The 27,145-nt window shown below is 35.8% G+C and overlaps 1 protein-coding gene across 1 annotated transcript in view; it reads left to right on the plus strand.

Annotated features, from left to right (window-relative positions):
* Positions 1-27,145, plus strand: part of syt7a (synaptotagmin VIIa) — a 94,402-nt gene that overhangs the window by 61,577 nt on the left and 5,680 nt on the right. The window contains exon 2 of the mRNA XM_056452093.1: positions 22,104-22,215. Within this exon, the coding sequence (XP_056308068.1) occupies positions 22,111-22,215 (105 nt within the window). The 5' untranslated portion in view covers positions 22,104-22,110. The remainder of the gene's footprint in view (positions 1-22,103; positions 22,216-27,145) is intronic.

Consider the following 27,145-nt stretch of genomic DNA (forward strand, 5'->3'; position numbering starts at 1 on the left):
ACAATATAAATCGTCAGTATTTCATTAGTTTGCGACATTATAAATCGTCAGTATTTCATTAGTTTGCGACATTATAAATCGTCAGTATGTCATTAGTTTGCAACATTATAAATCGTCAGTATGTCAATAGTTTGCAACAATATAAATCGTCAGTATTTCATTAGTTTGCGACATTATAAATCGTCAGTATGTCATTAGTTTGCTACATTATAAATCGTCAGTATTTCATTAGTTTGCGACATTATAAATCGTCAGTATGTCATTAGTTTGCGACATTATAAATCGTCAGTATGTCATTAGTTTGCGACATTATAAATCGTCAGTATTTCACTAGTTTGCGACATTATAAATCGTCAGTATTTCACTAGTTTGCGACATTATAAATCGTCAGTATTTCACTAGTTTGCTACATTATAAATCGTCAGTATTTCATTAGTTTGCGACAATATAAATCGTCAGTATTTCATTAGTTTGCGACAATATAAATCGTCAGTATTTCATTAGTTTGCGACATTATAAATCGTCAGTATGTCATTAGTTTGCGACATTATAAATCATCAGTATGTCATTAGTTTGCGACATTATAAATCGTCAGTATTACATTAGTGTGCTACATTATAAATCGTCAGTATGTCAATAGTTTGCGACATTATAAATTGTCAGTATTTCATTAGTTTGCGACATTATAAATCGTCAGTATTTCATTAGTTTGCGACATTATAAATCGTCAGTATGTCATTAGTTTGCGACATTATAAATCGTCATTATGTCAATAGTTTGCGACATTATAAATCGTCAGTATGTCATTAGTTTGCGACATTATAAATCGTCAGTATGTCATTAGTTTGCGACATTATAAATCGTCAGTATGTCATTATTTTGCAACATTATAAATTGTCAGTATGTCATTAGTTTGCGACATTATAAATCGTCAGTGTCATTAGTTTGCAACATTATAAATCGTCAGTGTCATTAGTTTGCAACATTATAAATCGTCAGTATTTCATTAGTTTGCGACATTATAAATCGTCAGTATTTCATTAGTTTGCGACATTATAAATCGTCAGTATTTCATTAGTTTGCGACATTATAAATCGTCAGTATGTCATTAGTTTGCGACATTATGAATCGTCAGTATGTCATTAGTTTGCGACATTATGAATCGTCAGTGTCATTAGTTTGCGACATTATAAATCGTCAGTATGTCATTAGTTTGCGACATTACAAATCGTCAGTATTTCATTAGTTTGCGACATTATAAATCGTCAGTATGTCATTATTTTGCGACATTATAAATCGTCAGTATTTCATTAGTTTGCAACATTATAAATCGTCAGTATGTCATTAGTTTTCAACATTATAAATCGTCAGTATTTCATTAGTTTGCGACATTATAAATCGTCAGTATTTCATTAGTTTGCGACATTATAAATCGTCAGTATGTCATTAGTTTGCGACATTATGAATCGTCAGTATGTCATTAGTTTGCGACATTATGAATCGTCAGTATGTCATTAGTTTGCAACATTATAAATCGTCAGTATGTCATTAGTTTGCGACATTATGAATCGTCAGTATGTCATTAGTTTGCTACATTATAAATCGTCAGTATGTCATTAGTTTGCGACATTATAAATCGTCAGTATTTCATTAGTTTGCGACATTATAAATCGTCAGTATGTCATTAGTTTGCGACATTATAAATCGTCAGTATTTCATTAGTTTGCGACATTATAAATCGTCAGTATGTCATTAGTTTGCTACATTATAAATCGTCAGTATTTCATTAGTTTGCGACATTATAAATCGTCAGTATGTCATTAGTTTGCGACATTATAAATCGTCAGTATTTCACTAGTTTGCGACATTATAAATCGTCAGTATTTCACTAGTTTGCGACATTATAAATCGTCAGTATTTCACTAGTTTGCTACATTATAAATCGTCAGTATTTCATTAGTTTGTGACATTATAAATCGTCAGTATTTCACTAGTTTGCGACATTATAAATCGTCAGTATTTCACTAGTTTGCGACATTATAAATCGTCAGTATGTCATTAGTTTGCGACATTATAAATCGTCAGTATGTCAATAGTTTGCGACAATATAAATCGTCAGTATTTCATTAGTTTGCGACATTATAAATCGTCAGTATTTCATTAGTTTGCGACATTATAAATCGTCAGTATGTCATTAGTTTGCAACATTATAAATCGTCAGTATGTCAATAGTTTGCAACAATATAAATCGTCAGTATTTCATTAGTTTGCGACATTATAAATCGTCAGTATGTCATTAGTTTGCTACATTATAAATCGTCAGTATTTCATTAGTTTGCGACATTATAAATCGTCAGTATTTCATTAGTTTGCGACATTATAAATCGTCAGTATGTCATTAGTTTGCAACATTATAAATCGTCAGTATGTCAATAGTTTGCAACAATATAAATCGTCAGTATTTCATTAGTTTGCGACATTATAAATCGTCAGTATGTCATTAGTTTGCTACATTATAAATCGTCAGTATTTCATTAGTTTGCGACATTATAAATCGTCAGTATGTCATTAGTTTGCGACATTATAAATCGTCAGTATGTCATTAGTTTGCGACATTATAAATCGTCAGTATTTCACTAGTTTGCGACATTATAAATCGTCAGTATTTCACTAGTTTGCGACATTATAAATCGTCAGTATTTCACTAGTTTGCTACATTATAAATCGTCAGTATTTCATTAGTTTGCGACAATATAAATCGTCAGTATTTCATTAGTTTGCGACAATATAAATCGTCAGTATTTCATTAGTTTGCGACATTATAAATCGTCAGTATGTCATTAGTTTGCGACATTATAAATCATCAGTATGTCATTAGTTTGCGACATTATAAATCGTCAGTATTACATTAGTGTGCTACATTATAAATCGTCAGTATGTCAATAGTTTGCGACATTATAAATTGTCAGTATTTCATTAGTTTGCGACATTATAAATCGTCAGTATTTCATTAGTTTGCGACATTATAAATCGTCAGTATGTCATTAGTTTGCGACATTATAAATCGTCATTATGTCAATAGTTTGCGACATTATAAATCGTCAGTATGTCATTAGTTTGCGACATTATAAATCGTCAGTATGTCATTAGTTTGCGACATTATAAATCGTCAGTATGTCATTATTTTGCAACATTATAAATTGTCAGTATGTCATTAGTTTGCGACATTATAAATCGTCAGTGTCATTAGTTTGCAACATTATAAATCGTCAGTGTCATTAGTTTGCAACATTATAAATCGTCAGTATTTCATTAGTTTGCGACATTATAAATCGTCAGTATTTCATTAGTTTGCGACATTATAAATCGTCAGTATTTCATTAGTTTGCGACATTATAAATCGTCAGTATGTCATTAGTTTGCGACATTATGAATCGTCAGTATGTCATTAGTTTGCGACATTATGAATCGTCAGTGTCATTAGTTTGCGACATTATAAATCGTCAGTATGTCATTAGTTTGCGACATTACAAATCGTCAGTATTTCATTAGTTTGCGACATTATAAATCGTCAGTATGTCATTATTTTGCGACATTATAAATCGTCAGTATTTCATTAGTTTGCAACATTATAAATCGTCAGTATGTCATTAGTTTTCAACATTATAAATCGTCAGTATTTCATTAGTTTGCGACATTATAAATCGTCAGTATTTCATTAGTTTGCGACATTATAAATCGTCAGTATGTCATTAGTTTGCGACATTATGAATCGTCAGTATGTCATTAGTTTGCGACATTATGAATCGTCAGTATGTCATTAGTTTGCAACATTATAAATCGTCAGTATGTCATTAGTTTGCGACATTATGAATCGTCAGTATGTCATTAGTTTGCTACATTATAAATCGTCAGTATGTCATTAGTTTGCGACATTATAAATCGTCAGTATTTCATTAGTTTGCGACATTATAAATCGTCAGTATGTCATTAGTTTGCGACATTATAAATCGTCAGTATTTCATTAGTTTGCGACATTATAAATCGTCAGTATGTCATTAGTTTGCTACATTATAAATCGTCAGTATTTCATTAGTTTGCGACATTATAAATCGTCAGTATGTCATTAGTTTGCGACATTATAAATCGTCAGTATTTCACTAGTTTGCGACATTATAAATCGTCAGTATTTCACTAGTTTGCGACATTATAAATCGTCAGTATTTCACTAGTTTGCTACATTATAAATCGTCAGTATTTCATTAGTTTGTGACATTATAAATCGTCAGTATTTCACTAGTTTGCGACATTATAAATCGTCAGTATTTCACTAGTTTGCGACATTATAAATCATCAGTATTTCACTAGTTTGCTACATTATAAATCGTCAGTATTTCATTAGTTTGTGACATTATAAATCGTCAGTATTTCATTAGTTTGCGACATTATAAATCGTCAGTATTTCATTAGTTTGCGACATTATAAATCGTCAGTATGTCATTAGTTTGCGACATTATAAATCGTCAGTATGTCAATAGTTTGCGACAATATAAATCGTCAGTATTTCATTAGTTTGCGACATTATAAATCGTCAGTATTTCATTAGTTTGCGACATTATAAATCGTCAGTATGTCATTAGTTTGCAACATTATAAATCGTCAGTATGTCAATAGTTTGCAACAATATAAATCGTCAGTATTTCATTAGTTTGCGACATTATAAATCGTCAGTATGTCATTAGTTTGCTACATTATAAATCGTCAGTATTTCATTAGTTTGCGACATTATAAATCGTCAGTATGTCATTAGTTTGCGACATTATAAATCGTCAGTATGTCATTAGTTTGCGACATTATAAATCGTCAGTATTTCACTAGTTTGCGACATTATAAATCGTCAGTATTTCACTAGTTTGCGACATTATAAATCGTCAGTATTTCACTAGTTTGCTACATTATAAATCGTCAGTATTTCATTAGTTTGTGACATTATAAATCGTCAGTATTTCATTAGTTTGCGACAATATAAATCGTCAGTATTTCATTAGTTTGCGACATTATAAATCGTCAGTATGTCATTAGTTTGCGACATTATAAATCATCAGTATGTCATTAGTTTGCGACATTATAAATCGTCAGTATTACATTAGTGTGCTACATTATAAATCGTCAGTATGTCAATAGTTTGCGACATTATAAATCGTCAGTATTTCATTAGTTTGCGACATTATAAATCGTCAGTATTTCATTAGTTTGCGACATTATAAATCGTCAGTATGTCATTAGTTTGCGACATTATAAATCGTCATTATGTCAATAGTTTGCGACATTATAAATCGTCAGTATGTCATTAGTTTGCGACATTATAAATCGTCAGTATGTCATTAGTTTGCGACATTATAAATCGTCAGTATGTCATTATTTTGCAACATTATAAATCGTCAGTATGTCATTAGTTTGCGACATTATAAATCGTCAGTGTCATTAGTTTGCAACATTATAAATCGTCAGTGTCATTAGTTTGCAACATTATAAATCGTCAGTATTTCATTAGTTTGCGACATTATAAATCGTCAGTATTTCATTAGTTTGCGACATTATAAATCGTCAGTATTTCATTAGTTTGCGACATTATAAATCGTCAGTATGTCATTAGTTTGCGACATTATGAATCGTCAGTATGTCATTAGTTTGCGACATTATGAATCGTCAGTGTCATTAGTTTGCGACATTATAAATCGTCAGTATGTCATTAGTTTGCGACATTACAAATCGTCAGTATTTCATTAGTTTGCGACATTATAAATCGTCAGTATGTCATTATTTTGCGACATTATAAATCGTCAGTATTTCATTAGTTTGCGACATTATAAATCGTCAGTATGTCATTAGTTTTCAACATTATAAATCGTCAGTATTTCATTAGTTTGCGACATTATAAATCGTCAGTATTTCATTAGTTTGCGACATTATAAATCGTCAGTATGTCATTAGTTTGCGACATTATGAATCGTCAGTATGTCATTAGTTTGCGACATTATGAATCGTCAGTATGTCATTAGTTTGCAACATTATAAATCGTCAGTATGTCATTAGTTTGCGACATTATGAATCGTCAGTATGTCATTAGTTTGCTACATTATAAATCGTCAGTATGTCATTAGTTTGCGACATTATAAATCGTCAGTATTTCATTAGTTTGCGACATTATAAATCGTCAGTATTTCATTAGTTTGTGACATTATAAATCGTCAGTATTTCATAAGTTTGCGACATTATAAATCGTCAGTATGTCATTATTTTGCGACATTATAAATAATTAATTTATATTATAAATAAGTAATTTATTTGTATTTTTTTTTTTAAATAATAAGTAATTTATTAGCAGTTTTAAGACATTCACTCATGCAGTTACACACACACACATACAGATCGTCCCACGTGCAGAAACACACCGCTCTTCTCTGCCATTTTGCTGTTGGTTCAGGCGTGCGGCAGCTTTTCACTGGACGGAGACTGAAGCCCCCACTGTGATCATGGCATTTGGATGGAGCGGCGTTCAAAGCTCACACACTGAGGAGAAACAAACTTTAAACACTCTCTGAGTCTGAATGAAGACAGCAGTGTGTGCTGCTCGACTGTAAACACTAATGACATTTACACCAGCCAGAGTGAATACAAGTACTAATACATACAGTCGAAGTTAGAATTATTCGCCCTCTCATCAATTTTTTTCTTCTTTAATTTTCACAAAGCAAGGAAATGTTTACAGTATGTCTGATAATATTTTTTCTTCTGGAGAAAGTCTAATTTGTTTTATTTCGGTTAGAATAAATGCAGTTTTTAATTTTTCTAAAGGCCAGTATTATTAAAACTATTATGTTTACAACCCAGGCTCATTCTGAAAACGTACCTCTACATACGTAGACCGCGAAATACGTCCCAGCAGCACGTTTTTCTGCAGTTTTTGTATTCATGAATCCACGAGACGCTTTTTCAGATCTCAAATTTCTCTCGTGAGTGCCATTCACGCCTGCTGTTCTCGCGTAAACCCACCAGAGGCTGCTGTTGACTGACTTTTTGACTGACTGACCGATCGACTGACCCACCATCCCCCTTCCCTAAACCCAACCAATTTTATCGATTGACCCGCCCACACACTACCCTAAACCCAAGCAACACATTTCAAAAAAACTTTTACCACGTTTTCACCCTGTTATTTACTTGTTTATTTTATTTTTTGCCTTCTGTTTTTGTCTTACCTGCTTTCTGGAACCGTTCTTCACCGGACTCGAACCCCGTCATCGTGGTCAACTCCTCTCTACGTCTCAAGTCCACCAACATACATGGCGAGCTAACAGGACAAACAGGTTACAGCCGGAAAGCCGGTCCATACGGAGGTTAGCGGTCAGCTGGTAGGCGCGAAAAGGAATGCCGTCATACCACTCCATAGTGTTCGTTTAAAAAATTAAATGCAGCCATACGTCCCTTTGGCTACATAATTCGCGATTTCCAGAAACGTCTGTAGGGCTACGTTTTCAGTATGTTGTATGTTTAGAAATGTGTTAAAAAAAAAACTTTCAGGGGAAAAAATGTACCGGGGGGCTAATAATTCTGACTTCATCTGTATAATCACTTCATATAATGGACATATACAGTTCTCAACATAGGAAGAGGATCACAAAGGCTTTTCAGATGGTCATTATTAGGTGTTGTTAAATAGTTTTTGGACAACTTTGATAAAATATTTAGAATCCAGCAGTTTTGTAACTAGATATACATGGAAGACAATAAAATGTTTAATCATTTACAGATTTAAATGATGATTATATTTCTAATTAAGTCATGAAAAAGTCATGTCACACCAATAACTAATATACAGTAAATCTAATCTGATTAAAAATGTCATTAAAATTAGATACGAATATAAATTTGCATACTGCACTATGAGTATCGCAGTAATCATTTGGCGCACACACACAGATATTGGTTGGGTGTTTTTCAGTTGATGTGGATTATAGAATCAGCAGGAATTAAAACACCAGAAACAAAAGCTCAAGTGTTCAAACTTACACACTCGTGGCCTTAAACACATCTACACACACATACTTATTCTCTCAGTCCGTGTCGGTGTGTGTGTGTGGGCGGTGTGTGTAGATGTGGAGTGTTGTGCGGATAACGGTACGCTGTGAATACACATATTGTTGCGGGCATTGATTTGCATAAAAATGCATATGATTTGAGTGATTATATAATGAGGTTCTTTATGCGAGCTGAACCGACACACAACACGGCTTCAAATCGGGCTGCTTCTGCAGAGGTGAAGGGAACGGCTTCATTTAAAGGTTTAAACTTATAGATCAGCATTTTTTTAATAATTTGTACACTTTTTTTCTCTATACCTTGAAAGCTTTTCGTACCTGAAGCAGTTTTTCAGCTCCTTTTAGACCGCTTGAGATCAACAGGCTGTAGCTTTAAGACACGCTTGTGCAGATGATCTCTGTCGTGATTGGCTTATCGCTGCGCTTATGAAATGAGCAGATTTACTTATAGTTTGAGGCCTTGAAGACTTTAAAACTGGCAAGGACTGTTTAAACCAAGCACACGTTTTACATATGTTTTATTCAGCGCATTTGATAATGATAAATTTGGCATAGCAGTTTATATATTTGTATTATACAGCGGGGGAAATAAGTATTGAACACGTCATGTTTTTTTCCTGGATATAATATCTCTAAAGGAGCTGTTGACATGGAGTTGAACCAGATTTTGGTAAAAACCCAAACAATACACACATAAAATAAAACAAGAAAATCTGAAAAATGAGTTGTGTGTAATAACAACAGAATGACAGAAGGAGAAAGCGCTGAACTATTGAAATGTGTTTAATACTTTATATAAAAGGCTTTTTTTTGGTGATGTCAGCTTAAAGACGTCTTTCATATGGAGAATGAAGTCACATGCATTACTCAGGTGTGAGTTTCTCACGGACTTCAACTGAGTGTCAAAATCTTGATGGTTCTGTGGGTCTCGTCTATCAAATCTGAGCTTTAATTTATATTTTCTATTGGATTCGGATCAGGTGGTTGGCTGGGCCATTCTACAGCTTGATTTTCTTTCTCTGAAAGCATTTGAGAGTTTCCTCGGCTGTGTTTTGGATCATTGTCTTGCTGAAATGGTTTCATCTTCATCCTCCTGCTAATGTAGATGTTAGACTGAAGCAGCTGATATTCATTTACACTGAGGAAGGGCAGAGGGTTGCTGAAGAACTACTGAGAGATTTCAGCTGCTGTCTGGGCTTTTATTGACTAAATACACCACCCTTCATGTGTTCAATACTATTTCCCTGCATCGTTTCATTTTATTACACAGAACTTCATTTGTAAACTAATTAGATTTGTTTTCTTTGCATATATAGACTTCTTTAGTTGTTCCCAACATGCATTGAAAATTTCAAGTCATCAGCACCTTTAGAAATATGTTTTCAGAGAAAAATTGACGTGTTCAATTCTTATTTTCCCTGTTGTGTGTGTGTGTGTGTGTGTGTCTTTAGTCTCTAACGGTCGGTGTTATTTCTCACGTGTGTGTGTGAGGCGATGAGTTCTAGCGGACGCTCATGTCGCTCTGTGCAGTGGGTTGGTTATGTAATCCTCTCTTGTAGCTGTGTGTGTGTGTGTGTGTGTGTGTGTTTCTGTATAAAGAAGAGCGCGTCTCTCTCCAGCCGGATGCCTCGAGGTGTGTGCGTTGGTCCCGGGGCAGGTAAACGCAGGATAGTATAACAGGTCACGGTGAACCCAAAAGCGGCCCGCCTCCAGCCCGCTCGTGTGTGTGTGTGTGTGTGTGTGTGTGTGTGTGTGTGTGTGTGTGTCCTGTGTGTCTGTCTGTGTGTGTGTTAGCGAGGCGCTCACCTGTACCTGTCATATATCCTTCTCCTCGTCTGCCGTTTGTGCTCTAGATGGTCTCCTGTTTGCTGCCCCTCCGTCCCTCACACACACACACACACACACATACACATGAGAAGCACACACCTACTTATACACGAGACACACTAACATAAACATAGACGCAACAAACGCATACATACAGACAAAACTCGGAAACACACACGAGAACCACACACACACAGACTACAGAAACACACACGAGAATTACACACACACACACACACACAGACTTCAGAAACACACACCAGAACTACACACACACACACACACACACACACACACACACACACACACACACACACACACAAACTTCAGAAACACACACGAGAACCACACACACACAGACTTCAGAAACACACACGAGAACCACACACACAGACTTCAGAAACACAAACAAGAACCACACACACACAGACTTCAGAAACACACACGGGAACCACACACAGACTTCAGAAACACACACGAGAACCACACACACACACACACACAGAGACTTCAGAAACACACATGGGAACCACACACACACACAGACTTCAGAAACACACACGAGAACTACACACACACACACTTCAGAAACACGCACGAGAACCAAACACACACACAGACTTCAGAAACACACGAGAACCACACACACACACACACACACACAGACTTCAGAAACACAAACGAGAACCACACACACTTACAGACTTCAGAAACACAAACGAGAACCACACACACACACACACAGACTTCAGAAACACGCACGAGAACCACACATACACACACACAGACGTCAGAAACACACACGAGAACCACACACAGACTTCAGAAACACACACAAAAACCACACGCACACACACAGACATTAGAAACACACACACGAGAAACATAAGAACCACACACACATGTGAAACACAAATATACACACAAGAAACACACAGACAGCAGAAACACACACGCACAAACACACACGAAAAAAACACACCAAAAACTACACTCACAAATTCAGAAACATACACACACACACACACGAAAAACACACACCAAAACTACACTCACAAATTCAGAAACATACACACACACACACACAAACCACACTCACAGACAGATTCAGAAACACACTAACAAACAAGAACAGACACATTGGAAACACACACACGCAAGAAGACACACAAGAACCACACTCTCACATAGACTTCAGAAACATACACGAGAACCACGCTCACACACACACACATATCAGAAACACACACTCCCTCACACATACACAGACACACACTCTCGCCAGCCCGCGGTTGCCATGCCAACAGCCCAGTTTCGAGGTGAGAGCGCTGGAAGAGCTCAGTGCAGATGTGGGGTGTTTTGGACTCTGTTCGCCCCCTACTGGACATTCCACACACCTGCAGCTCCTCACACACACCACATCAAACATCTGCTCACCTGTGTGTGTGTGCGTGTGTGTGTGTGTGTGTGTGTGTGTGTGTGTGTGTGTGTGTGTGTGTGTGCATTAGCTGTGCTTCTCCTCATGCTGTCCTGCAGTCGTTGTAGTTTGACAGAGTAGCGACTACAGTATTAGGCCAGAAATACAGTTTTAAAATACCCAAGTACACAGAGGTGAATGTCAGGAGTTCAGGTGCAACACAACCTGTTTAAGACTGTAATGTGATGTATCTACAGCATAATGTAACTCTGTATTTACACACACACACACAGATAAGTCATTACAGAAACACTAATGTAGGCTAGAGAATGCTGTTTCAGATAAATCAAGCCAATATTAGACTACTCACAGGCCACTTTATTAGGTACACCTGTCCAACTGCTCGTTAACGCAAATTTCTAATCAGCCAATCACATGGCAGAAACTCAATGCATTTAGGCATGTAGACATGGTCAAGACGATCTGCTGCAGTTCAAAGCGAGCATCAGAATGGGGAAGAAAGGGGATTTAAGTGACTTTGAACGTGGTTGCTGGTGCCAGACGGGCTGGTCTGAGTATTTCAGAAACTGCTTATCTACTGGGATTTTCACGCACAACCATCTCTAGGGTTTACAGAGAATGGTCTAAAAAAGAGAACATATCCAGTGAGCGGCAGTTCTGTGGGCGCAAATGCCTTGTTGATGCCAGAGGTCAGAGGAGAATGGCCAGACTGGTTCCAGCTGATAGAAAGGCAACAGTAACTCAAATAACCACTCATTACAACCGAGATATGCAGAAGAGCATCTCTGACCGCACAACATGTGCAACCTTGAGGCGGGTGGGCTACAGCAGCAGAAGACCACACCGGGTGCCGCTCCTGTCAGCTAAGAACAGGAAACTGAGGCTACAATTCACACAGGCTCACCAAAACTGGACAATAGAAGATTGAAGAAACGTTGCCTGGTCTGATGAGTCTCTTTCTGCTACCACATTCAGATGGTCGGGTCAGAATTTGGCGTCAACAACATGAAAGCATGGATCCATCCTGCCTTGTATCAACGGTTCAGGCTGCTGGTGTTGGTGTAATGGTGTGGGGGATGTTTTCTTTGCACACTTTGGGCTCATTAGTACCAACTGAGCATCGTGTCAACACCACAGCCTACCTGAGTATTGTTGCTGACCATCTCCATCCCTTTATGACCACAGTTTACCCATCTTCTGATGGTTACTTCCAGCAGGATAACGCACCATATCATAAAGCGTGAATCATCTCAGACTGGTTTCTTGAACATGACAATGAGTTCACTGTACTCAAATGGCCTCCACAGTCACCAGGTCTCAATCCAATAGAGCACCTTTGGGATGTGGTGGAACGGGAGATTCACATCATGAATGTACAGCCGACAAATCTGCAGCAACTGTGTGATGCTATCATGTCAATATGGAGCAAAAGCTCTGAGGAATATTTCCAGTGTCTTGTTGAATCTATGCCATGAAGGATTAAGGCAGTTCTGAAGGCAAAAGGGGTCCAACCTGGTACTAGTAAGGTGTACCTAATAAAGTGGCCAGTGAGTGTATATTTCACATATATGTATTTTAAAGCTATCGAACTGTAAAATAAGAATATATAAAAAGCAATAGAACATTATCAAATTTTTTCAAGAACTTTTTTGCCAAAATAAAATTAATATTAAATTATTTACTTTTTTATAAATAATAAATTTTTATTAATACTTTATTTAATATTTTATTAGATGTTTTATAAAAAATAATTGTAAAGGCTGCAAACTACTTTTTTATATAAATCTTGAGTGATTTTAGTTAATTTAACATAAAAATGTGTTTTTAATGCTTTTTTAAATTAGTTAAATATATGAACACAATATAACTATGTAAATATTAAATACAGTTTTATGTTTAATTACAATAAGTTCATCAAATATTTAAACAAATGTAATAAAATGAACTTGATAGAAATATTTTTGAACTTTTGTTTAATTATTAATCATTTTCTCTATATTCACCTTATTCTCTGCGTACGAGCGGGCGCAGCCATTTAAATCATTTTGGCTCAACTTCCGGTCTCATTCACTTCCAATCATTTTTAAACGTTAACAACAGCTCGTTTTGCTGCTTGGTGTTGCAAACTGATATTTTCTTATTATATTATTCTACTTTGTCTGTATCCTAATGTAAACACTTGTTTGTAGAGTAAGTAGTTTGACCGTTTTTTGCCGTTTATTATTCTCAGTCATTTCTCCCATAGGCAACTGAATCGGAAGTTCTAAAACAAATCGCAAAACACTTCCGCATTGAAGAATAAGGTCAATAGCTTGAATCATTTTAGCAACAAAAAATAAACATCAGCTTATTGCTTTTTAAAAAAGAATACTTTTGTTTAACTATTAATTATTTGCAATATATACTAAACAATAACATATTACTTTTAACATGATATTACAGAAAATGCTAACATCTATTATTGACAATTACACACATTAGATTCCAGACGTTTACATTCCATGCTCACATTAATAATTGAACATATAATTCATTTACCATCACAGCTGTGTGCATATTAGTCATGCTAGTTTACAGAGAGGCGGATTTAAAGGGACAGCCCTACTGAAAAAAAACAGCTTAAACCAGCCTTGGCTGGTTTTAGCTGGTCGACCAGGCTGGTTTTAGAGGGGTTTTGGCCATTTCCAGGCTGGTTTTCAGCCATTTCCAGCCTGGTCTTAGCTGGTCAGGCTGGGAGACGACCAGCTAATACCAGCTTGACCAGCATAGCCAGGCTGGGAGTCCAGCCTAAACCAGCTATGTCCAGCTTAAACCAGGCTGGTCAAGCTGGTTTTAGCTGGCCATTTTCCAGCCTGACCAGCTAAGACCAGGCTGGAATTAGCTGGAAACCAGCCTGGAAATGGCCAAAACCCCTCTAAAACCAGGCTGGTCAACCAGCTAAAACCAGCCAACCAGCCTAGGCTGGTTTAAGCTGGATTTTTCAGCAGGGAGTTCACCCAAAAATAAAAATCCGGTCATCATTTACTCACCCTTCACTTGTTCCAAACCTTTACGGGTTTCTTTCTTCTGTTCAACACAAAAGAAGATGTTTTGAAGAATGCTGAAAACCTAATACCATTGACTTCCATGATATTTGTTTATTGAAGTCGATGGTTACATGTTTTCAGTTTATATCTAATATTTAAACTTGTATTTGAATAGTAAACATGTTCATTTTTGGGTTAACTCTCCCTTTAAGTCGAGTCTCTTTAAAAATGTATGAAGTTGATCTTTATGTTGACACATGTGGTGACAGCTAAAGTTAAACCGGTTACGGAGTCAAACTTTGGAGTAACCTGCGGCGGGTCAAACGCGTCTACAGTGAATGAATTATTCAGGCCTCAGAGAAGCATTCGCATGTCCTTTATCTGGCCTCGATCAATAGCAAAGGACAGACGGAGAGATACAGAAGCACACGGAGATGCTCATTGTTTTCTTTCTCTTCTCTGTCCTCATTTCACCAGTTCACTCGCTTGCAATCCAAACTCACGCCGGGTCCATAAAGATTATCAGCAAAACAGAGGGAATTATGCTGAATTAATAATAGTTACTGATAACAAAGTAACTGTTTAGAAGTCGAAAGGAGCCCTGGGTGTTCACTGGGGCTGCACAATATATCGTTTCAGCATCGATATTAAAATGTGCGCTTCAGCAATAGTCACAGCGCAAGATATGCAATGTTGAGTCTGAATTATATTTGTCCAGGAGCTATAGAATTGCATTCAATTACTGTAATTATACAGAATTTGTGCAAATAAATAAATAAATAAATAAAATTCTTAGAACTTTTGTCTTTATCTACATTTCAAATTGAAAACATTATTGTTTCATTTACCCTTCTGGCATATAATTTAGCTTGTTTTGAGGAAAAACTCTTTACTTTGACTTATTTCTTCTCAAAACAAACAATATTTTTACTTGATCTAATTTTTTTTTAGATGTTTAAAACAAAACAAAGCAAGAAAAGCACATTTTCACATTGTGATTAATTATACCGGCAATGCGGTGGCACAGTGGGTAGTGCTGTCGCCTCACAGCAAGAAGGTCGCTGGTTCGAGCCTCGGCTGGGTCAGTTGGCATCTCTGTGTGGAGTTTGTATGTTCTCCCTGCATTCGTGTGGGTTTCCTCTGGGTGCTCCGGTTTCCCCGACAGTCCAAAAACATGCGGTACAGGTGAATTGTGTAGGCTAAATTGTCCGTAGTGTATGTATGTGAATGATTGTGTATAGATGTTTCCCAGAAATGGGTTGCAGCTGGAAGGGCATCCGCTGCGTAAAACATGTGCTGGATAAGTCGGCGGTTCATTCTGCTGTGGCGACCCCGAATTAATAAAGGGACTAAAGCCGAAAAGAAAGTGAATGAATGAATGATTAATTATTCCATTTCTGTAGCTGAATACTGTTAGGCTCCCCAGAAAAAACATGAAATAATGCAATCTTCTCAAACTGTATTCATACGTCAAAATTTGTCGCAGAAAAAATGAATAACGCAAAATTTTCAATATCATGCAGCCCTCGTGTTGCTGAGGATTTGTCTCAAAATATCTTGTGCATCATTATTTATAGCACAAAATATACTTTAAAGAGACAGTTTACCCCAAAAATGAACATTTACTAAACCTTAACAAAATTTCTTCTGTTGAACACAAAGTTTTTTTTTGAGGATAGCTGAAAACCTGTAACCATTGACTTACACTTTATCCTACCATTGTCCTACATGCAACACTGGGCTGAGACAGCAAGGCAAGTTTATTTATATAGCACATTTCATACACAGTGGCAATTCAAAGTGCTTTTCACAAACAGGAATACAACTATACAAGTATAAGAAAAATAAAAATTAATAATAAAAAAGATTAAAAACAGATAAAAAAAAGAGATCAATGTGTTAAAACAGGTTATAAAACAATGAAAAAGAAGAGAAAAACGTAGTTTTTCATAGGATTTGGGCAAGCAACGAGTTTTTTGTCCTAAATATCTGCAATGGCAATGCACAAAATTTCTATTTTAGAAACAATTTCTATTTCCGTAACATTGTTGCAAATCAACAACATAAACTACAAAGACAAATTATCCTCAGGTACTGATTATGTGCTTTATTCAATGTTAAAATGCTGCCAAGAGCGACGCGATGGCGCGATAGGTAGTGCAGCAAAATGGGTTGCAGCTGAAAGGGCATCCGCTGCGTAAAACGTGCTGGATAAGCTGGCGTTTCATTCTGCTGTGGCGACACCGAATTAATAAAGGAACTCAGCCGAAAATGAATGAAAATGCTACCACTGTGAGTTTGAACACCATTTTACATGATATTTATTGCCGTACTACTGAAAGCAGCAGCAGATAGTTCACCTTAGATCTTGAAAAAAAAAATGGCAAAACAGCCAAATTTGTTTTCGTTGGAATCTTGTCGCGTCGTGTGTAGTTAGGACATAGTGTTACTTAGGAAACAAACTTATATATGGAAGTCAATGGTTAAAGGTTTCCAACATTTTCTAAATATTTTTTTACGATGAAATCGATAAAATCCTGCTAGATTTGATGTCATCCTGCTTGGATTACTGCAGTAACTGAGGCAGCGCCGTTATTCCTGTTGTTCTATAGGCGCCACCTGCTGGATGAGCACTTTATTTAGTATAATGATTTCGTTTAGGATTAGTTTCCTACAATCAGTATTTTGTAAATATATTAAATTTAGTAAGTTAAAATGTCGTCAGTATTACCGGTTGAAACCTAAAGTCCTAAAATGCATGGAAAGAGTCTTAAAAAAGGTCTAAAAGCTATTGAATTTTACTCTTTGATTCCCTGCTGTCATTGGCTGCTGATTTTATTTGACGAATTACCAATGACCACAGTTTCAGCTAAAAATCTTCAGAAAATAAAAAGCCATCTGCATTTTAGATGGCCTGAAATGTTTCACTTTTAGTTGAAATATCAATTAAAACGCATCAGAAATCTCCTCACAGCTTTTACTCATGATCATCTCTCCATTTTCATCTCATCTTCACGACAGCTGAATGTGTGTGGGTTCAATACGATCCAACTAACAAGAACACTAATATATTAACCAATTCAGCCAATCAGTGCTGCATTCAGTTCACAATTAACCAATTACTGACCCCGCCCATGAATATTCATGAGGATGTCTCTGAAGATCCTAAAGCCCTGTCTCTCTCTCTCTCCTCCAGAGCTGACCTCGTGTCTGTTTGTCTGTCTGTTATCTGTTTGTCTGTTTTCTGTCTAGAGTGTCTGTCTGTGCTTTCGCCTGCTCTGTGTTTTGGCTTCAGCTCCGTCTGTGTGTCTTCAACAATACAGCCTCCATGTTTACGCCCTCAGCGTGGCGACTACTTTTTGAGTGGATTAGCCAAAAGCCAAAGTGGCACGATGTTTTTCCTGAAGCAGCAGATGTGTTGACAGACAGACGCTTCATGGTTTGTGCGCTGAGTTTCGCTCGATTCAGCTCGTCCTCCCGAACCTCCGCTCGCTCTCCTTAGACTGCTGGGGTTCAGCTGGAAATCTGGGTTCATCTGAAAACAGCAAGCACTTCTGTCCTCGTCTACTCGCCCTCATGGTCTTTTATATGGAAGTTATTTCGTAGAAAAAAGCTCCAAAATCTGCAGGACCTACAATGTAAAAAATGCGTTTTAAAAAGTTACGAATTGCTGTTAATTTAATTTTATATTTATTGAATTTATTTTTTATTTTACGGGTGGATGTCGAAAAACTTCTGTTCTTCAATATTAATAGTTTAATAATGTATTTGTCGACTTCAGGTGAAAGTAAATTCAGTATTCTAAAAATTTGAGTGTTTGTATTTTTATGTTGTATTTTATTCTATATTTAGTTCATGTGAAGTAAATGTGAAGTTTATGTAAAGTTAACTTTACTGAATGTAGAGATTTTCAGTTATATTTAATGTAGTGTATTTCCGGCTGTAAGAATAGCATTTTATATAACATTAGAACTTCCAAATTTTTCTCACAAAAAGCTATCAAATGACTCTAAATATGAATTAAATTGTATCGCATTGGTTGCATGAACCATATTTTGGTGCATTTTTGTAATTTTTGGAGCTTAGAAAGGCTGATGCCGATATCTTGGAAAACAGGGTAGCCTATATTTAGCCAATATATTTTTTTTGTGATTAATAATTACTTTTAAATTAAAATGTAATTAAATGCGGAAAAATCTATATAAAATTAAAAAATAAATCTGTAAATAACTAAATATACTCAGAACAGTGGTTCTCAACTTGTTTGGGCAAGGACCTATTACCGATGTATTGAAAAATGATTACTAATATTGTTGAAATAACATTGCATAAGAGTTATGCCATTATAATTGTTTTTATTTTAATGCATAATTAAATTAAAAATAAAAATTTTTATAAGGCAAAAATACCGATATCTTGGAAAACAGGATGGCCGATATTTAGCTGATATAATTGTTTTTATTTGAATTATCAACTACATTTTAATTGAAACTATATATAATGCTAAATAATTTGAAAATGAACTTATAAATAACAGATTATTTTTTTAAAGACTAAAACACAGATAACTTGGTGGCCGATATTTAGCCAATATTATTGATTTTATTTCAATAAATATTTACATTAAATTTGTATAAGATGCTAAATAATTTGAAAATGTACTTAAGAAAAACGTTTTTTTAAGGCGAAAATACTGATATCTTGGAAAACAGGATGGCCGATATTTAGCTGATAACATTATTTTTATTTGAATTATTAATTACATTTAAATTGAAACTATATGAAATGCTAAATAATTTGAAAATGAACTTTTAAATAACCAATCGATATCTTTTTTTAAAGACTAAAATACTGATATCTTGTTTAACAGAGTGGCCGATATTTAGCCAATATTATTGATTTCATTTGAATTAATAATTACATAAAATTTGTATAAAATGCTTAGTAATTTGAATAGTAACTCATGAATAACCGACCGATGTTTATTTTAAGGCAAAAATACAGATATCTTGGAAAACAGGATGGCCGATATTTAGCTGATACAATTGTTTTTATTTGAATTATTAATTACATTTAAATTGAAACTATATAAAATGCTAAATAATTTGAAAATGAACTTTAAAATAACCAATCGATATGTTTTTTTAAAGACTAAAATACCGATATCTTGGTTAACAGGGTGGCCGATATTTAGCCTATATTATTGATTTTATTTAAATTAATAATTACATAAAATTTGTATAAAATGCTTAGTAATTTGAAAAGTAACTTATGAATAACCGACCGATATGTTTATTTTAAGGCAAAAATACCGATATCTTGGAAAACAGGATGGACGATAATTAGCAGATATGATTGTTTTTATTTTAATTCATAATTACATTAAAATTAAAATTGTATAAAATGCTAAATAATTTAAAATGTGTAAATATACTTAAAACAGTGGTTGGTTCTCAACAGGTTTGGGCAAGGATCTACGACCGATATATCGGTAAAGACAGTACAACGTATTCCGAGGGTGAGTTAATGACGGAAAACAATTCAAACGTGAACCAAAACCCAAAAAATCACTCATCCAGCATCCCTGCCAGTCTAAAGACAGCCCGTCCTCTCGTCCCTATGTCTCTCTCTCCCTCCGCTCTCTGTGTTTTTCAACTGTATGTGCCATTACTGTGTTCTTTACACTTATATGTTTACTCCTTCTCTCTCTTTTGTCTTTCCAGCGCTCATCTTTTCTCTCTTCTTCTTCTTCTTCTCCAAGCTTCACCTCTCCGGAAACCAATCGCTTCCCTCCGGCCTCTTTTGTCTCTCAATCTGTTTGTGCTTTCGTTTAACTCTGTTTTTCTTCTTCTTTCTCTCTCCTGCAGCTGGTTGACGTCTCTCTCATGGTTTTGTTTGACTCTCCAGTCATGCGAATAATCTCTTCTGCCTTTCCATCACAGAAAAAAAGCGTCTCTTTCTCTCTTTTTCTTGCTCTTTTTGCTGTCTCTTCTTTTCCTTTCCTCCAGCTGTGGGTCTGTATATTCGTGTGCTGTCGCCGCATTCATCGCTTTTCTCTGTTGTCCTCTTTTTCTCAGTCCTCCTGTCTTCTCGGTTTGTGTGTCGCTCATTCAGGTTTGTCTCATTTGTCCTCTTCACTTCTTCTTGTCTGTCGTTCTCTTTCTCTGCTCTTTTTTTATTTTGGCCCCTGTTTGGTTAACTAGTTACTGAGTAGTTTAGTTCATTATTAAAGTTTAGGGGTTCACTGCAAGTTACACTATGTTTGATCAACAGTATTTGTGGATTAATGTGATTTACCACAGAAAAATCTAAAGTTTTACTGGATTATTGAATACATATATATATATATATATATATATATATATATATATATATATATATATATATATATATATATATATATATATATATAATATTATAGTATATTATTATATACTTTTCTAACATTAAGTGGCAATTCAATTAGTTTATTTTAACTATTTGTTTTTTTATTAATATTTTATTTTTTTTAATAGACCAACAAGTTCAAAATATTGTCTGACGTTTATATATATTTTTATTTTATATTATTTAATTTATGAAATTAATGAACTATTTTGGGTGTCATTTAACTTTTAATTTGTTACATTACATTGTATTACTTTCCTTACTTTATTGTGTTTATTTAAGATAGATTTTTATTTATGATAAGATAATCTTTTTTTATTATATTATTTCAATTTTTAATAGTCCAACATGTCCAAAATATTTTTTTCTGTGGAAAAAAAATTATTTTATTTTATTAATGCATATGTTAAAATACTTTGATTTGCATTAAACCTTTATTTTATTTTATTTTTATTTATTTTTTATTTTATTTTATTTTATTTTATTTTATTTTATTTTATTTTATTTTATTTTACTTTACTTTACTTTACTTTACTTTACTTTTGTTTTGTTTTATTAATGCATGTTAAATATTTTGAGCGCCATTAAACCTTCATTTTAAATATTATGTTTTCAATTTCAATTTGTACGCAATTAACATTTATTTATTTATTTATATGTATTTATTTAGTCAGAAATAATTTATCTGGCTTTAATGTTTTTTGTTTTTCTAATGAGCTATGAGTGTAATTATTTTCTCTGCTAATAAACCTTCAATTTTAAGTCAAAAATTAATTTCTGTGGTAGTGAACATTACACCACAAATGCCTGTCAATCGACGTCACTCGTGCAGAACCCATAATTTTACTCTGAAGCAGATTTTTCAATCCGACTTCGGACAGCAGCTCTGGAAAAAGCACCGGACCGCATCGCCGTGATGAACTAACAGCTTCGTGTGTTTGCTGACACATTAATAACCAGCATATGGTGTCTTTTTGTGTTTAATTTCCAATTTCTTTTGCCTGTGTTACAAACTAAGGTAACATTTTGTCCCACAGTGTGTTTATGTTGTATAACAGGAAATGTGTGAAAGTTAGAAATGTGGATTTTTTTCTTTTCTCTGTTGTGGCTTTATTTTTCCTGTGATTGAAAGTAAACCTCATTCTCATGCTTGTGATTAATTGTGTCCTCTTCATATTTTTGTGCGTTTTCTTAACTGAAGCCGGTCAGAATAACGCGAGGTTGAAACGCTCGTCTGGGTTCGGAGGTTTGATTCTGTGGCGAAGAGAAAGTGGCGTGTTTGTTGGTGTTTTTAGTGACGTGTGTTTTTTCTGTGTTTCTCAGTAGGAATATGGGGAATAAGCCAGCCAACAGTCCTAAGGGTCAGCCGCCAGACGCCGATGGACATTCCTCAGTGTCAGACCTGGCCAACTCGCTCACTGGAGACATGGTGATGGTAGGACAATGTAGTTGCGTCCCAAATGACACACTATACTAGGACTGCTACTAAGGCCTAATACCAATTCTACCCCTTAGCCCTTCCCCTTACCCCTACCCCTCGTTTTGCGTGTTCACTTCAAGGGGTAGGAGTGTCCCAATTCTCTTTAGCTTGAAGGCGTAGGGCTAAGGGGAAAGGGTAAATACCATAGACTGTAAAATATATGGACGGAGTATCCGTGACGTCACCCATAGGTTTCTGAAGAGCGCAAAAGAAGCCACAAGTAGGCGCGGCCAACCGTCGCCATTTTGTTCGCGCGTCATCGCACCCACGGCGGGATACCAAACAAGGGCAAAGAGGCGGAGAGTGGGCGGAGCTACAGACACCTGCTGGCACTTTGCTTAGACCTGGCAGACAGACTTTACTTTGAGAGAAACGCTTGATACTTTATTACCTGCGACTCGTTTGTGTTCTGACCACATGTGCTTGGCTGTACACTATATCAGTAAAGTGTTTAGACTTTCAAAAACACTGTAGTAATACATTGAGCCACTAAACATTGCTCTTATGACGTTTTTCTACAGGAGGAAAACGCGAATTACTTCCAAACACTTCAGATGTGTTAGTAAATGCAAGACTATTGATAAAATCCAGCACAACACTGTATGACAACGCTTCAGATGACTGTTCTAGAGCCTACAGCTAATCAATCTGTCAGATTCTGGAGTGCTTTACGGGTCTAAAGAAAAATATTAATGATAAATGATCTTAAATAAAACAAATACATTTATAGAGATGCTGTATAAGTATATAACTTTACTCACATGGGAAACGAGGCCACGTGAATGGTTTGTGAGCACAATTAAGTGCACACAGCATCCCATATCATCTGATAATTATAAGAAATAAGTCCAAAAGGCAGCTGACAGTGTACAGCCACATAAAACAACACAAAAATACGATGAATACGCCGAAATCAGTGGCTAATCTGCCGGATTCAGCTGAGGTGAAGTGACGGTGACCAGCGAGACCTAGCTGTCACTCAAGTGGCCACGCCCTTAATTATGCAAACTTAAAATAACCTAATATAAAGGAAATGGATGAGTTATAAAAAAATTCACCCCCCTCACAGTTGTCATGGAGGGTAATAATAGCTATATGAACCAAAATGGTTCTTTGTACCAGGCTGTAAACACCTTTTTTTCTGCTGTTAAGTTGGCCATTCTAACAGAGGGCTCAATTGCACTTTGCTCTATTATAAAGCCAGGACTAGCAGAATTTTGATGAATTGCAGTTTCAGTTACTTCCGTATTGGCCTCCCGAGGGAGAGCGGGAGGTTGCCGCTTGGTAAATACTCTTCGAATGAAGATTTTTCAGGACCACACTCAACCAAACGGAAAGAAAATTTCCCAGAATACACCTGCACCCGGAAGTAAGGAGATCCATAAATTAGTATTTTAATTGTCATTATTACGAATGTTACAACAAAAAGCACATGTTTTAATATATTCATAACTGCGTTCATGTTTTACCGTCATGCTTAAAAAAAACGCTAAAATAAAAACCGCTAAATTTCGCGATCTATAATCTCTAATAATAACTCCTGTACAGCAGTCCCACAACATTCTGACACTCGACGACACTGGAATACCCTGTCAGAAAAGTCTAGTGGCTGAGAATGAGCTTTTTACAGTGTCTGCTATAATGTTAATGAGGTTTTGGTGTGTTTACATAGATTAATATGGCCACTGTGTAAATGCGCAATATACAGTAGCTACGATTTTATTGCCACATTATATCATTATGATGACATAATATATGCCTTCAGTGATTTCCTGAAGAGAAATACCAAAAAGTAGTGGTGGGCAAAGCGAGGCTTCATGAAACACTGAAACAGTTGAAGCAAATGTGTCGAAGCTTCGAAACGTTTCGAAACCCCACTCTACAGTGACGCCTAGTGGTCATTTTTTTGTGTATTGCACTGGAACAGCTTCAGCAAGGAACAATTGAGCAGATTGACTCATTAAACCCCACTTTGTAAGAATGAACCATCAAGTGATATAGTGGAGTGGTTAGGGTTCTTGACTACCATGCGGGGATTGTTGGTTCGATTCCAGGCTGATATAGCTGTTTTGAAATGCTTTAATATCAGTTTGAGATTCTTTGTTCGTGCATCGTTCTGTTTCAACATTGGTCTGACATCCGAATAAACACTTTGTGGATAAATATGGCTTGTTTTGGTCATAAAACAGGGCTGTTGATAGATCATATACAGTTGTGGACAGAAGTTAACAAGAATTATTTATATTATTCATTAAATTTCCCATTTATTGTATTTTATGAACGTCTACCCCAACCCTAAACCCAACCATCACAGTACTGTAAAAATATTAATTATTGTTTTACATTTACAAAAATGATGCTCTAAATTGATTGCGTATCTGCAGCTGTATCCTATCTAGAGTACACCATAACAGTAACATGATTAAAATACATAAAATCATGATTATGGAGTATTTGTACAAGTCGGGAATCGAACTCAAAAGTCATTTGAAGCCTGTAACAACACGCACATGGACGGTTCACTAGGCCATACGAGACAGAAAATTTCAACTGACCCTGTCAGTCAAATGCAGATTCACCAGGTCTCGAAACGCTTCTGAACTGATCGATGCTTTGAATCGCTTTAGTCACGTGAACAGGTGTTTCGAAACACTTTAGTCACATGACCTGGATGTTTCGGATCATGCTTCGGTGCAGTGTTTCGAAACACTTGCGCTTCGGGATCTTGACACTGTGTCAACGTCAGTTTCAAGTCAGCCATCCCTACCAAAAAGTAGCACAACTATAATAACTACAGCAGTCGTGATCGTCTGATCTCACATGAGTAAGAGATCATGATTACATATGATGACGTGTGCAGGTGCTGTAGTGCTGTCCCAATTCTTAGGGGTAAATTTTGAAGCCCTTCCCCTAAACACTCGGTTGTAGGGGGTAAGGGGTACAAAATAGATTTGGAATTGGGCCTAAATATTATTTTAATCTGCTGATTTTTTTTTTTTTTTGATTAATCAATTAATTGGATTAAAAACAAAACAAGAAAAGCATTCATATCTAACCATTTATTCAAAAACAGAACTACAATCTTTAGAAAGCGCACAAACATGTTGCTCCTTGAACAATTTTGGGATGTCATAATAATAATAATAATAATGAAGTTTTATTCTGTTTTCAATCCAAATATCTAAATCTTTAATCAAGATACACACAGACACATGAAATAGCATAAGAAATTGTCTTGTTTTCTGATGAAATGAAGTGATTGTTTGCTTAAAACAAGCAAAAATATTTGCCAATGGGGTAAGAAAAAGAATCTTAATGAGATATAATGTCAAACAGAAGTTTGAAGCATCACTTCATTTTCTCATGCCGTTTTTCTTGTCTTGTAATCTTGATTTAAGATTTTTTTACATATTTGGACTGAAAACGAGATGAAATGACTAGATAAGAAAAGTTTGTTTTGCTGTGTAGCTATATACATGACAACAGATGGAAAAATTTATGATCAAAAAAGGCAAGTGAATAAAAACGTGTCTTTAGTCTTGCAGTGCAAACTCAACCACCGCTGCTTTACTACTGTTATTAACTCTTTCACTGGTGAGTTTAATATATTCTCTCTGGACCCGGGAGTTTTTTTAGGCGACCATTATTTTCGAACATTCACCCTTAATGTTTCCATGGCGACGCGTCATGTTTGTCACGTGACACACCGTATCCACAATAGTGCTGTATGACAGATGTATCCCTTTTATAATTTTTTTTCCGTTTTAATTCAACATATTGGGGGGGGGGGGTTGTTGGTGGTGTTTGACAAGGTAGGTGCGATGTGTCTGAAGAGCGAGGAGGGATGTGGTTGGGAGGGGTGAGAAGGGTGAGCGACGTATTTAGATTAGATTAGATTCAAATTTATTATCAACTATTATCAACTTATTTGAGGACCAGGAGGAAGACGCACGATTTCCAGGAGATTACCACTCGTTTACGGGCATCCGGTAGTCTTTTTGCATTTGCGGGAGACTCCCGAAACTTCCGGGAGACTTGTGATGTCTGGAATGACCTCCCGCCTTACTCATAATTCTCTCTTCATATAGCCGTATGCCTATTACATATCCATAAAACACTGTGATATAATCGGGCTCGGATCGTATTGCTTTCTCACTACAATTGATATGCTCCAGAGTTCGTTTCAATCGAGCCAAGACTACCTCATTCAGGCGATCTTGGAGCGATTGTTTTGGCACGGATCCGAGCACGATTGGATTCACATATGCCAAACGAACCAAGCTAACTGGGCAAACGAGATGGGAAACAAAAGTCTAGGTGTGAAAGCACCCTTATAGTCAGTTAAATGTCTGTTGAAGAAGCAGTATCAACAGATATTAAGCAGACAGTCTACTAATACCATTTTTTTTTTTACTGACTGGAAATTCAAACCGTTTCCCAGGCGATGTTTAACAGTTGCCAAATTAGCTAAATAAATGACCAACTACCAAATAGTATCATGATTACAACCACATTCACCATTGGGGGGCGGCATTTTCATTTTATGTAGGAAAATATTGCTTGAACAGTCCAAAATAAATAGTGCATAACATCGTGTCCTAACAACACACAACGCGACAAAATTCCACAACAAACTACACAAGATTTGTGTGCAACCCTACTAACTCTAACCCTAACATAACGATTCAGAAAACGCATCCATAAGATGTGAGCAATTCCTAATGTAATCAGTCTGAGGAAGTATCATAATATCTGTTTAATCTCTCCTCCCAGAGTGTCTTGGCCTAAATATCTTAAGACGTGTGTGTGTGTGTTTCTCAATCAATAAAACAGCAGGCATCTCTAAATTGTTAAAAAGAAAACAACAAAAGTCAGCTTCTGAAGA

Source organism: Danio aesculapii, chromosome 25, assembly GCF_903798145.1.
Source record: "Danio aesculapii chromosome 25, fDanAes4.1, whole genome shotgun sequence".
NCBI classification, from domain to species: Eukaryota; Metazoa; Chordata; class Actinopteri; order Cypriniformes; family Danionidae; genus Danio; species Danio aesculapii.